The sequence below is a fragment of the Paramormyrops kingsleyae genome, chromosome 21 (assembly GCF_048594095.1).
Source record: "Paramormyrops kingsleyae isolate MSU_618 chromosome 21, PKINGS_0.4, whole genome shotgun sequence".
Classification (NCBI taxonomy): Eukaryota; Metazoa; Chordata; class Actinopteri; order Osteoglossiformes; family Mormyridae; genus Paramormyrops; species Paramormyrops kingsleyae.
Genome location: NC_132817.1, coordinates 13,151,879 through 13,164,513, shown reverse-complemented (window position 1 = coordinate 13,164,513; position 12,635 = coordinate 13,151,879). Strand labels below are relative to the sequence as shown.

General features: G+C 47.1%; 3 protein-coding genes across 3 annotated transcripts; all 3 read left to right on the top strand.

Annotated features, from left to right (window-relative positions):
• Positions 1–99: 99 nt before the first annotated feature.
• On the top strand, positions 100–1,250 carry pole4 (polymerase (DNA-directed), epsilon 4, accessory subunit). Its single transcript, XM_023818971.2, has 4 exons — positions 100–596; positions 727–811; positions 892–933; positions 1,075–1,250. Exons 1-4 carry the CDS (start codon positions 369–371, stop codon positions 1,086–1,088), a joined length of 369 nt encoding a protein of 122 aa, XP_023674739.1. The 5' UTR covers positions 100–368; the 3' UTR covers positions 1,089–1,250.
• A 2,628-nt stretch (positions 1,251–3,878) lies between these two features.
• Positions 3,879–7,027, top strand: pnhd (pinhead). Its single transcript, XM_072704486.1, has 7 exons — positions 3,879–3,951; positions 4,053–4,133; positions 4,316–4,458; positions 4,985–5,258; positions 5,522–5,703; positions 6,308–6,366; positions 6,813–7,027. Exons 1-7 carry the CDS (start codon positions 3,897–3,899, stop codon positions 6,961–6,963), a joined length of 945 nt encoding a protein of 314 aa, XP_072560587.1. The 5' UTR covers positions 3,879–3,896; the 3' UTR covers positions 6,964–7,027.
• Positions 7,028–9,285: 2,258 nt separating this feature from the next.
• Positions 9,286–12,358, top strand: LOC111847594 (bone morphogenetic protein 2-like). The gene is made up of 5 exons (XM_023818933.2): positions 9,286–10,102; positions 10,280–10,416; positions 10,542–10,664; positions 10,834–11,029; positions 11,609–12,358. Exons 1-5 carry the CDS (start codon positions 9,811–9,813, stop codon positions 12,004–12,006), a joined length of 1,146 nt encoding a protein of 381 aa, XP_023674701.1. The 5' UTR covers positions 9,286–9,810; the 3' UTR covers positions 12,007–12,358.
• The last annotated feature ends 277 nt before the right edge of the window (positions 12,359–12,635 follow it).

Genomic DNA, 12,635 nt, shown 5'->3' with positions numbered 1-12,635 from the left:
ACGTGAAGAATTATAAATAAAAAAGAAGCATGTTTCTCGTCTGTCTGATAAAAATACACAGTAATGAACACACGGCTCTACTTTTAGTTAGGATACTCTGACGACGATCCCGGGCGGACGCAGCAAGCTTGCTGCCAGGCAGCTAGGCAGAAACGCTCCTAGTTTTGGCGGGAGAGAGGAGCGCCTACGCGTTATTCACAGACGCCGTTACGTCAGCTGCGTAACTGAGCACGCACCGGCCGGGAGTTTGGGAGCTGCGGGTCTGTGCCGTACGCACGAACCGAATTGCACGTTTTAAACCCGCCTGAGATGTGGATGTAGCGCATCCCTGCCGTTATATCGCCCGGACGTGTTTCTACACCAGCAGGATGGCGGCGGTAGTCACGGCGTCTGTGGAACCAGGGCTGGACCCGAGCGGGACGGAGGGGGACGGCCGCGAAAACAACACCGAGGAGGAGAGCAGCCAGCCGGCGGCTCCCGGACCCACCTCCCGCTTGGCCAAGCTGCCGCTATCCCGTATAAAGGCCCTGATGAAGGCCGATCCAGACGTATCCCTAGCCAGCCAGGAGTCCGTCTTTATCATTGCTAAGGCCACGGTGAGGGTCCGTGTGGGGTCACCGCGGTGAGGGTGGAGAGGGGCTTTGGAGGCGTAGATGATGATGATGATGATGATGATGGTAGTGGTGATATGATGACGAAGGGGGTCACTTTCGGGTCCACCTGCAGGAGCTCTTCGTGGAGATGATAGCCAAGGATGCGCTGGTGTTCGCCCAACAGGGAAAGAGGAAGACTCTGCAGAGGAAGGACCTGGGTGGGTTTTCGTGTCCTTGAGTCCCATTCAGTCATTCGCATGAGCGCTTCTCCCCCTGACCACAAGCTCTCCCCCTCCAGACAACGCCATCGAGGCTGTGGACGAATTCGCCTTTCTGGAAGGTCTGTTTCGTTCTCTTGCTTACACAATGCTTAGGCTGGTGCATATACCAGAGTCGATAGGAAGGAAGGAGAGGTAGATGGATGAGTCCATCTTGTGCTGATCAAATTAACCTCTCAGCTGCCTATTAACTTCCCATTCAGGTGCTTTGGACTGACGGATTGGGCTTCACTACTTCATTCAGAAGTCCTCGAAGACGACCTGATACAGACACATACCCCTGCCCACACTGGAGGAATTCTTCTGTATTTACAGTACTTACTTTCAAAGTGTTGCATTTTTGTATGACTTTTAAAACAAATAAATTTATTTAAATTTTCCTTGTATCTCAGTCTGTGGTGTCCAGACCTAAACACTATGGTGGAGTTATGTGAAGGTTATATTTGGGTTTGCAGTGCATTGTAATAGAGGGTTTTGCATGCAGATATATGAAGCAACTCCAGTATCTGAAGTTTAAAATGTGTGACGTTATGGGTTTCCTGCAGTGAAAGTTTGCTGTGGTGCAAACAGTGTTAAGCATCATTTAAGGCACAATAGAAAGCTGACGCTGCCTTGGTGTTTTATACTGAACTGCATGCTGTCTTATTCTTGGCCTGTTTCCACACGCAACGTGAAAGGCTTGACGTAGACCTGTGCGTGGGAGCTGCAGTCTTGGTCCTGTGGCAGCACTCTGTGGTTTCCCTCAGTCACCGAGCCACCCGCTGTGATCCAGGTGACAATGACTGAGGAGCAGTCAGGACTTCAAAGGCTGAGACCTTAATCTGGAGAAACACGTCACTGAAGTGTAACGCTGCCATTGATTTGGGCAGAGGAATTACAACATCTTACAGTGATCATGAGGCATTTCTTCTCGGTGGTGACTGATGTCCTTAACAGCTGACAGACTCATTAACAGCTAAACTGACTGGTATCCTTTCAACAAGGGAAACAGGGATGTTCTCGGCTGGTAACTGATCACCCTGCAGTGGATGTGAAAAGCCTACATGGCCTCTTAAATTTTCAGGTTTTAGTGATGTAAAAAAAATTAACCCAAGATAAATCATTTTAGAACTTTTTCCACCTTTAATGTGAACCTACAACCTGTACAAATAAGGTAAAACAATCAGGAACCTTGCACCATGGAATTATGGTCACAAAGTTCAACATTGGTCTCAGCAGGCCGAAACACATTTTTCCACGTGACTCTGGAGACTGGATCAATCTCTTTGCGACTTTCTCAGGGGCCTGAATGTTTTTCTTCTCGAGAAAAGGCTTCTGTCCTCCTGCCCCACCCTATAGCCTAGATGCCCGAAGAACAGGGGAAGTTGTTGTTAAACCAGTACTTACCAGAAATTCCTGCAGATCCAATTCCATTGGCGTCTTGGCAGCCTCCCTGAACAATCTGAATCTTGTCTCCTCGTCGGTTTTGGAAGACGTCCTGTTCTTTGCAATGCTACTGTTGTGCCAAGTTCTCTCCACTTGTTGGCAGTCACCCTCACTGTACTCCAAGGTATAATTCATGCTTTGGATATTCTTTTCTACCCATCTCTGGATCAACACCTTTCAACAATGAGATGCTGTTCATGCTGTGAATGTTCTTTGCAGACCATGCAGTTGGAAACAAGGAAGAAGACGGTGGGGAAAATCCTACAGGAACTGCAGGAATTTATTTGGAGTTGATCAGAGTCATTTAACCTGATGGTAGGTATAGATTAGGTGCCATTTGAGAGTGAACTTGAGAGTGAATCCGATTGGTTGGTTCTGAACACAGCCACATCCTCAGTTATAAAAGGGTATGCTCATTTATGCAACCAGGCTACTGTAAAAATTATTTTTTCCCCTTATTTGTATAGGCTGAGATTTCAGATTAAAAGTGGAAAAAGATTCGACATGATTTATCTTGGTTTATTTTCTGTGCATCACAGATATCTGCCATTTTAGCAGGGGGTGTGTAAACATTGTATATCCACTGTACATCAGCCCAGACACTGGGGTAGATCTGAGTCTCCAAGTGTGATGTGAGCCTCAGGAGATATGATGTCACCGGCCCCTGTCACCAGGTTCACCTGCAGTTCTTCCTCCAAAAGGTGTCTCACATGGACATTTTCTGCACAGGCAACACTGATGCTGAAATTTCAAGGAGCATGATTGAGCTTCACACAAACAACAAACATTTAGTTAATTAACCTGTGAATATGTCCAGAGTACTGAGACCTGCCCCATTCCAGTCTGATGGCCAAATTTCCCAGCTGATCCCTGATGTTTCCCAGTCAGAGGTGGAAATTTCAGGCCCAGAAAGTAAAAAATCCAGCCCAGGATTTTGCTCCAACCAAGCAGCTGAGTACTCTGTGTGTGTGACTCTTTATGCTGAAATGGCTGGTTGAAACAAAATCTTGGATTGGGATTTTTACTTTCTGGACTTGAAATTTCCACCTCTGTGCCCAGTTGACACGTGATGGCAGTGCAGGGGGGGGGGGGATCGACCCTATAACTTTGCCACTCTGTTGTTCAGCAGTGGCCTTGAGGGGCCATTTGGTGACACGTTGAATCAACACAAAGGTAGCAAGCCCCCCACCCATCCCCGGTGCCCCCACCTCTGCTAGCTGCCCCCCCCCCCTCCTTAATGCTCCTCACATTACCAGATTTGAGTAGTTTTAGTCAAGGTGCTAAACACCCTCACCCCCTCCCGAGATGAAAGCTGATCAATGCCCAGAGTGGAGGTTTAGGAACCCAAAGCTGCTTAAGACAGTTAATTAAGCGTCTTTAACAGGAGGCGTGTGGTCAGTGCAGGAATGGCCTTTGAAGTGCCCCCTCCCTCCTGCAAATGAGGGGACCCTCAGACTGTCAAGAGTGGAAATTTGATTATCGGCTCTCTCCACCCCACCCTGCGTGGGCCTCGCCTTGGGGTGGGTATAAAGGACAGGGGGCCCGGCTGGGCGAGTTCAGTATCGACTGGGAGGAAGCCAGAAGGCCAGGCGTCCCAGCCATGGAGATGCTCTCACCCTGCCTGCTGCTCGCCGTCTGGACCATTCACGTGCTCCGTAAGTAGCCCCGCCCCCCACATGTGTGTGATTGTGGGGGCCAAACTCTCAGGCGCGCGCCGATCTGCAGTGACACTGACATGCATTTTGGGTCCCCTCAGCGTCCACAGGCAGGCACCAGAACCTTTTTACGGAGAGAATCTGCTGCAGGAGACAGAGTCACATCATTTATGTGGGCCAAGGTACAGAACCGGGCCAGACTGGGCCGCTCTGAGTGCTTATTAATCTCCTGATTGCTTTGCTGGTTATACAGATTAATGGCTGCAGCTTTCTTGATATTTACAGTGTAACATGTGACATGTGATGATTAAACACCACTTACCTCTAGTGAATGTTTACCGTGTTACTTCTACCTCTCACCCAGACATCTCTGGCAGCCCTGTCAGCCTGGACGTGGGAATGTGCAGGACGCACTGTGCAGCCTCCAGATCCACGCCCTCCTATGAACCCGGACAGCCGGCGTTTCCCAAACACGTGTCCATGCTGGAATTCCTCAGGAGTAAAAAGGTGCGCGGTCCCGCCGGTGCAGTTAACTATCAACCACCAGGGGGCGGCATAACCCTTTTAGTTCAGAGCCTCCTAGTCAGCATATTCTTTGGCTAAAAATCAATGAAAAAAAGACATGTAAAATTATTATTATTGAACCATTTTAACTGAGCTTTTTGATTCTAGATAGCATGTTAATTGAAGATGAAATGTGGTTCAAGTTATACTGTGTTAATGGGCTGAATAGAATAGAATACCTTTACTGTATTTGTACAGTATATGTGTGTGTGTGTGTGTGTATATATATATATATAGAGAGAGAGAGTGTGTTAGATAGTTCAGGTTCAGGAAGTACAACTCCAGACCAGGAATTTGTTCCACCCAGCCAGTTCAGCACTCACTGACTGTGACTCCTTTTACTCAACTGGTTGGTTGAAACAAAACCTTGGCCTGGATTTGTACTTTCTAAACCTGAACTTTCCACCTCTGTTTATAATATATAAAAATATATGTGTGTCAAAAATAGCCACTCCCTAAATTCCCCCAGGCGAGGATGCAGGATCTGGCCAGCCCTGAGATGGAGCGGGCGGGCCCCTTGGCGTCCTGCGGCCCCAGTGCGGACTGCGTCGCGGCCAGCGTGCGGGTGGAGCGCGTGCTGCTGTTTGAGGGCCCGCGGGAGGTGGAGGTGGTGGAGGAGTGCCAGTGCGAGCCGCGGCTGATGCACTGTGTCCGCGTTCCCGCCCTGAAGACCTACCACCACGACACGCCCTACGAGTCCGTCCTGGACGTCGGGAAGTGCTCCACAGCCAGAGGCTCGCTAGGTGTGTGAACCACTGATGATGTTTAGTTTATCACCGTCTCCTGACTGGTCCTGCATCATAGAGCAGTGTTTCATAACACCCCCAGACAATCAACGTTGTTGCTCCCAGGTAAACTCCTAGAGAGTATTGACTTTCTAGGGGTCCCCAAGGACTGCATTAGAAACCTTGGGTTAGTTTTTTGGGCTTCTCAGTATTTTATTGTCCTTATTTAAGGATGGTGCTTCCTGGTTCCACTAAAGCCCTTCCATGGTTTGTCTTCCCAGAAGGTTTCTCCTGCGTCGCCATCAAGTTCGACTCTGCCCTGGTGGAGACTCCCAGCAGGGTGCAACTGGTGCAGACCGTCAGCGCCTGCGAGCTGCGGCGAAGCTGTTACCGTGTCCCCTACATGGAGTACTACTACGAGGTTACTCACAGCCCGGTGGGGGATAAGGAGGAGAAGCTGAAGGTGAGACAGGGGTCGGAGGTCAGAGTTCAGCCGCATTTACACGTCCTCGTTCTAGCAGCCGGATATGGGGCCGACTGGACAAGGTGGTCATACACACATGTGACAGCTGAGTCAGCCCCTGGCTGAACACAATCCCACAATGCATTGCAGCACCACAGGAAGTAGCTTAGCGACACTGTTTACAGACACACCAGGCACTGAAACTGGACTGCATCAGTCGGAAAGTCACACCAAGGCGGGTTAAAGCTGGTTCGAACTAGTTAAAGTGTTTCTAAACTCAAGACCTTGTTAGAATACTCCGCCTGATTTGTAATCTGTGTAACTGTCTGCTCTGTGCTGAGATTTAATGATGCTCCTCACGCCGTGTTTGGCTGAGCAGCTCCAGCTGAGCGAATCCCTACCCTGCTTCATTCATGCGGATGTGTGACTTGCTCCTGTGTCGTCTGACACCCCCGACAAAAGGCACTTGCACAAATGGGTGTCTTTCAGCCAGGTGCCAAATTAGACCAATTCCTGAAAGCCCCCCCCCAACTGATCCATGCAGCTGCCCCCCCAGCCCGCTGTGAACTGACCAGCTGTCCTTTGTGTTGCTAATGCTCCCCAGGAAATTGATGTGGGCAGATGTTTGGGAAACTGCAACACAGGAAGTCGATGCCTCCTGAGGTAAGCGCAGCTGCCAGACCCCCATCCCCCCCCCCAAAATACAGTGCCTAGGCCCCCATACCCCCTCCCCACTTTAAAAGCACACAAACCCCCCAGAAGAAGGTTTGCTTGCTTTAACACCTAGGCCTCCACACAGAACCCCATAAACACATTTAAGGTGAACTGAAAAGTCTGTTTAACTTCCAATTAACACCCCCAACCCAGACACTCCCCACCCTGGACACCTTATTTGATACAAGCTCTCTGTCAACTTTCACAATCATAAATATGAGTTGTGTTGCAGATGGAACTGAGATGTAACATCTAAACATTTAACGTTATAATTTTTTTTGACGATTTTCCTAAGAATTGCTATTAAATTATCTTCATTGTGGCAAGCTGAGTTGTGAAGTAGGTTTACCCCACTGTGGGCCTCGGTCTCGCTGACCGCGATCCCCTCTCCCCAGGAGCTCCGTGGACCCCAAGGCCTGCTTGCTTCAGGCTCCAGGCCCAACCAGCACCTGCGTTCCTCAGGGCTACGAGAGCCACGTGTTCCGCAACCAGCACGGAAACATCCGCACGGTGCTGGCCATCACCTCCTGCGCGTGCCAGTCCTGAGAACAGCGCCATCTGCTGGAGCACAGCGTAGACATACCTACAGCTACACGGGTGGACGCCGAAGACACCAGGCTGATCTTCCAGGCCTTCACCCCATGATTATGTTCTGTGCCTTCAAATATTCTTGTATAATATGTATAATAGAAAAAAAATATTTTGTAATAAAATATGTAAATATTCATTTGAATATGTAAATATTTTAGAACAGTGACCCTAAATAATTTCCTAAACTGCAGGTCCAAGGTTTCAGAAAACAGTGACATTGGTACAATAATAATAAAAAAAAAACGTTAAATACAACCGTGCTTTATAGAAAATATACGAGAGGATTTCATAATGGGAAAAGGAAATCCTTTACAAATGTATCAATACCTGCTTTGATTTTCCCAACCAAGATAGCATACTTTTTTAAGACATAGAATGAACAGTTACAGGAGAAATCTGGCATGTATGGATGGTGCTTCAGAATTAGCACGAGCCGCTTTAATCAGTAGAAAGACCGTACTGTTTATGTGAAAACATAAAGTTTTATGCTGTTGGATGTTAATTGCCAACAATATCGTTTCTTGTTTACACTGCGTTAACATAATTAAGCATTTACTTTTTCCTGGCAGCACCAGTTACAGATCCGATCACGACTATTATCAGCATTAAAACGTCGGGCAAAGCAAATTCATTCGGACCCGGGGTGCCGCTTTCTGTTGACTCCCCAGCTTAAGCTAAGGCGCGTTTTCCTGACACCTGCGCCCAGAGCTGCGGTGCGGGAGTCGCAGGACGTCACAACTACCATTTCGGATGAATCACTTTAAAAAAGCGAATAAAACTTATCTATAGGCCGATATCCTCAACGACCTTTACCTTTTATAGAGAAACCACGAGCATGCAGTTAAAAATTGATAAAGCATGTATGTCAAAGATCACAATCATACCTAAGATTATTTAAATAGGCCTATCTTAACAAAATCCCCATTCGACTGATTTTGAGGAATATTTCTGGAACGCCCAAGGCCGTGAAATCAATCGTATTTTAAATTAATGAAATTTTGTATGCATTTTGTACGAGCACTACGGTAAAATGCCGTCTGAAGTGTTTGACTGCTTTGATCCTCAGTAAAATCTCATAAACATTTCAATGTGTAACGCTACATACAATCCCCGATCCTTAAATGCTTTGGATTATTGAAATCATGACGAGACACTGTTATTTTCCCACAAGACTCGTTCTCGCTGGCTTATTGCCCCTGTGTGTGTGTGTGTGTGTGTGTGTGTGTGTGTGTGTGTGTGTGTGTGTGTGTGTGTGTGTGTGTGTGTGTGTGTGTGTGTTTTTAATACCAGCTACCTGCTATCTGTGACGGGTAGGTGATACATGATGGCTTTAGGGTTGAAACCCAGTGATCTTATAGGGATCTAAGAACTCCTCCGTTCCCTCAGGATGGCCGTGGATAATTATGTTGATATTTAATACCACCCAAGTGGAAAAGTCAGGGGGCAGGTTCGCATTTGCTATATGGATAACCAGAGGCCATCAACTAAACCGAAAGTTTTAAAATATTAAAACACTATATGCATGTGAGAAATAGAGAATCTTGAATCTATTACTTTCGTGAAGAATGACCGTTTCTGCAGTATTCTGCCGTACTGAATTATTATTAAATAATTGCATGCAAGCTGTAAACCTAAAGAAATTGGTAGATATGATTATTAAGATGTATAAAAACAAATAAAATAATGGATAGGTAAACTGAGCATATTATCACACATTATCTACGTATCCATGGATCATTAAATCCATTAACACTATTAAATAGGCCAACATCAAATGCTGTACGCAGTATGAGATTAGCTTTACAGGCCGTGTGTTTTTTAATTTATGTTCTGTAAGTTGCACGTTTTGGGATGACGTCAGCAATGAACAAGGTGGGAGACAGCGCGGCATTCGATTACTGCTCCATTAGTGTCTATAGACGGATCAGGACAGTTACCAGGCCGTTTTGGACAATCGGAAACAGAGATGCATATTCGGCAAAAATCCCCTCTGGATCTTCGCTGGGACAGCAGTTCACGTCGCATTATTAAAAAGGCGTATCCGTCTGTTACTGGCTTAATGCTAAAAAAATGCTGCAAATAACGAGTGAAATCGGAGTCTAACCCCGATATCCTGCCATGCTTTATGTCGGAAATACATCCGAATATTTTAGGCGTTTTCCCGATAAATAAATATAAAAATAAATATATAAAAATATAAATAAATATAGGCCTACAGATAGCGTTCGAATAAATGGTCCATGGCTTTGCTATTTGAAAGCTGAAAACATTCCCTCATGTTCGTTTTCAGAAGCACATTAATTCGCGTTCCTGTAAGACATTGTACTCTTTTGTCTGAATTAATGGATCCGTTTAGAGGACATTAACCTCCCACGGAGAGTAAACTTCCTTGTTGAATTCTAACCACGGCCTTTTCGTGCCCATTTTGAGTCCATTTGTCTTTTAATACGTTTCACTTAAACACAGAACATATTACTTTAGGCTGGACAAAGGCACATAAATCCGAAAGCTCTCGATAAATATGGGACATTCTTTTATTTCCGCACAATAGCACAGGAATTGGGGTCCAGCGCAATCAGCGTTCGCACCTTGTTAACACCGCCATTAGCTTTCCTTTACATTCACTGATTGTTGATTTACATTTGCGACTTAATGGCATCTTTTATAGCTGTTGTTCGAGGGCTTAGACACACACCGTCTCCCTGCGATGTTCGGTGGTTTGATATAAAACGGCGCAAACCCCCGATTAGTCCCTCAGTCACCCATCTGCACAGCAGCCGGAGCAGCTGACCTCAAGCCACCATGTTCACTGTCCTGATCATCGGAGCGCTGCTCGCCGGCGCCTTCGCCAGGCCATCTGCGAATTACTTGGAAAACGACTTTGGTGCCGGGAGCGATTCGGAGGGGGTGCGATCCGAGGCTCTGAGGAGGCTCCTGGAGGTGTTCGGCATGGAGGACCCGCCTCACGCCAGGGGCCACGTGCAGCCCCCCCAGTATATGGTCGATCTGTACAACACGGTTGCAGACGTGGACGGAGTTACCAAAGATCCTAACCTGCTGGAGGGAAACACCGTTCGGGGCTTCTTCGACAAACGTAAGGGGTTTACGTAAGCATTAATTCCGCATCTAGATGCGTTTTCATTGGCATTTTCTTAACATAGACCTGCACGGTCGCCAGTATGTTAAAATAATATTGAGGTACATTTAATATCTTTAACCTTGCATGAACTGTGAGTCCCAAAGTCATGTCTATGTCTGTTTCCCCTCACAGTTCGCAGCGAGGAAATCAAGTTCATGTTTAACTTATCAACGGTGTCTAAAAGCGAGAAGGTGCTGGCCGCTGAGCTTCACCTCTTCAAACTGCGCCCGCAGTCCGTGCAGACCTTCAGCAGACACCACTTTTGCCAGGTGCCGCATCAGCTCGATCGTTCACGCTCAGAAACTGTAATTGCGTGTAGCGAACGTGAACTGTATCGGGGAAATCTGAGTAACGTTTGTACTCGAAGCTGATGTGGGGGGGTTATGTCCTACAGGTGAGTGTTTACCAGCTTCTGAATGGCAGAAAGATGGATTCAACACTGGACAAGAGGTTGCTGTCCTCGAGGCTGATGCCCATTCATTCCAGCGGTTGGGAAGTATTTTCCATCACACAAGCGGTAAGTGCCGATCTTATAAGCCAAGAGCTTGAGAATTGAGGGGTTAATTAGTTATATTTAATTTAAGCTGGATATTAAATATTTTAACCTAAATTCATGCCCTGTTACATCATAAGTAAACACACAAAAGCATACGCTCCGGGGGTCCTAACAGCATCTCCCCCCACAGGTGCGCTCCTGGATGTCCGACGAAGGCAGTAATCTGGGCCTGCTGGTCAGCATCCGAGGTCTGGGGGGCTACCAGCTGGACCCCTCCCTGGTACGCTTTGCGTCAGGGCGCAGCCACCACCAAAGCAAGCAGCCCATGCTGGTGCTGTTCACAGACGACGGGCGCCGCACCCCAACGCAGGAGGGCACACTGAATGGTACGAGCTTATCACCGACCACTGTGACCAGCAGGTGGCAGAGTAGTTAAGGAAGTCTTGGTATAGATGCACTGCTGTTATATGGTTTAGCAAAGCACTTGACCCAAGCCACAGCAGTAAATGTAATATTTTATACAAAATAATTAGGCACAGATTAGCATGAGTAATAACAGTAGTTCAGTCATTCAAACTATGGGATGTGCCCCTTGGATGGGGAGCAAAAGGATTTGCAGGGGGGTGAGGGAAAAAAAATAGAATTGTGTGGGGCCAGACCTAACTGCAACCTTTAGAAATATCAAAAATTATGTGAACACGTTACATGCATATTATATGTAGGTAAAAAATTAGAATAAATATATTTTGTTTAATTTTATTTAATAATCAAAGTTTATTTGGGGTTAATATGTATGTGTTTGTGTGTGTGTGTGTGTGTGGGGGGGGGGGGGCAGGACAGATATATCAGCCCTAGGGGGGCCTGTCAAAAAATGTTTGAATATTACTGCAGTAGTTTCTCATTTCAAGTGACACGAGGATGGCTGATTAGCAGGTGCTATTAACTCTATCCTTCCTTTAATACAGATCACAGTGGCTCCCCCCTCCCTGTCCCATCTAGGGAGCCACGGGTTGTCCGCTCGCTTGACGAGGAGCTGCCACAGGGGGCGCCGTGCCAGCGCCTTCCACTCTATGTGGACTTTGAGGAGATCGGCTGGTCTAGCTGGATTGTGTCGCCAAGGGGCTACAATGCTTACCACTGCAAGGGCTCCTGCCCCTTCCCGCTGGGCCAGAACATGCGGCCCACGAACCACGCCACAGTGCAGTCCATCATTAACGCCCTGAAGCTCACCCGGGGCATCGACACGCCCTGCTGCGTACCCGACAAGCTGTTCTCCATCAACCTGCTCTACTTCGACGACGACGGCAACGTGGTGCTCAAACAGTATGACGACATGGTGGCAGGAAGCTGTGGATGCCACTAGGGGACCTCACCATCAGCCCCTCCACTTCACACCTCATTGGCTACTGGGAAGCCACGCCCCCTCAGGGGTCCAGTACTCCAATAGTTGCAGGGTGGGTAGAGGAGCCACCCCTCATGGTGTACTTGATTGGCCAAAAATGAGAGAAGGTTGGGTTTCCTTAAGCAGACAGCACTGCAGGAGGAGAAAGGGGAGTTCAGCTAAGGAAAACCTGGCCCTTTGACCACAGACACTCCCATGTACCCTGGGAAAAGCCCTGATTGCATCTCCCACTGTAAAATATGTAAATAGCTAAAAATCATAATATATGTCTGGGCTTGGCGATATATCCTGTGAAATTTGTAAATATGTAAATTATTTGCCGCAAAGCTAAGAATTATGAAAATGAGTAAACAGTTAAACAAAATCAGCTATTGTCGTTTTTCATTGCATGTCACCGGCGTCAGTTCAAACACTCGCCCATTCAGCCTTAAAATAATATTGAAGAATCGTGAGAAAGTATCACCTGCGCTTAAAAAGCCGGTTATGGTGCTAAAAAAAGAAAGATCCCTCTTCTGTAATAACCTACTTCATTGATATAAGTAGCCTAGCAGATACTTCATCGTAAATTATTCATATGACCCAACGCAACC

Coding starts and splice junctions, on each gene's coding strand:
- LOC111847594 (XM_023818933.2), top strand. CDS start 9,811: ATGTTCACTGTCCTGATCATCGGAGCGCTGCTCGCCGGCGCCTTCGCC. Junction 10,103..10,279: donor TCGGGGCTTCTTCGACAAAC/GTAAGGGGTTTA, acceptor TTCCCCTCACAG/TTCGCAGCGAGGAAATCAAG. Junction 10,665..10,833: donor TATTTTCCATCACACAAGCG/GTAAGTGCCGAT, acceptor CTCCCCCCACAG/GTGCGCTCCTGGATGTCCGA.
- pnhd (XM_072704486.1), top strand. CDS start 3,897: ATGGAGATGCTCTCACCCTGCCTGCTGCTCGCCGTCTGGACCATTCAC. Junction 5,259..5,521: donor CACAGCCAGAGGCTCGCTAG/GTGTGTGAACCA, acceptor TTGTCTTCCCAG/AAGGTTTCTCCTGCGTCGCC. Junction 6,367..6,812: donor GGAAGTCGATGCCTCCTGAG/GTAAGCGCAGCT, acceptor CCCTCTCCCCAG/GAGCTCCGTGGACCCCAAGG.
- pole4 (XM_023818971.2), top strand. CDS start 369: ATGGCGGCGGTAGTCACGGCGTCTGTGGAACCAGGGCTGGACCCGAGC. Junction 597..726: donor TTATCATTGCTAAGGCCACG/GTGAGGGTCCGT, acceptor GTCCACCTGCAG/GAGCTCTTCGTGGAGATGAT. Junction 812..891: donor TCTGCAGAGGAAGGACCTGG/GTGGGTTTTCGT, acceptor CTCCCCCTCCAG/ACAACGCCATCGAGGCTGTG.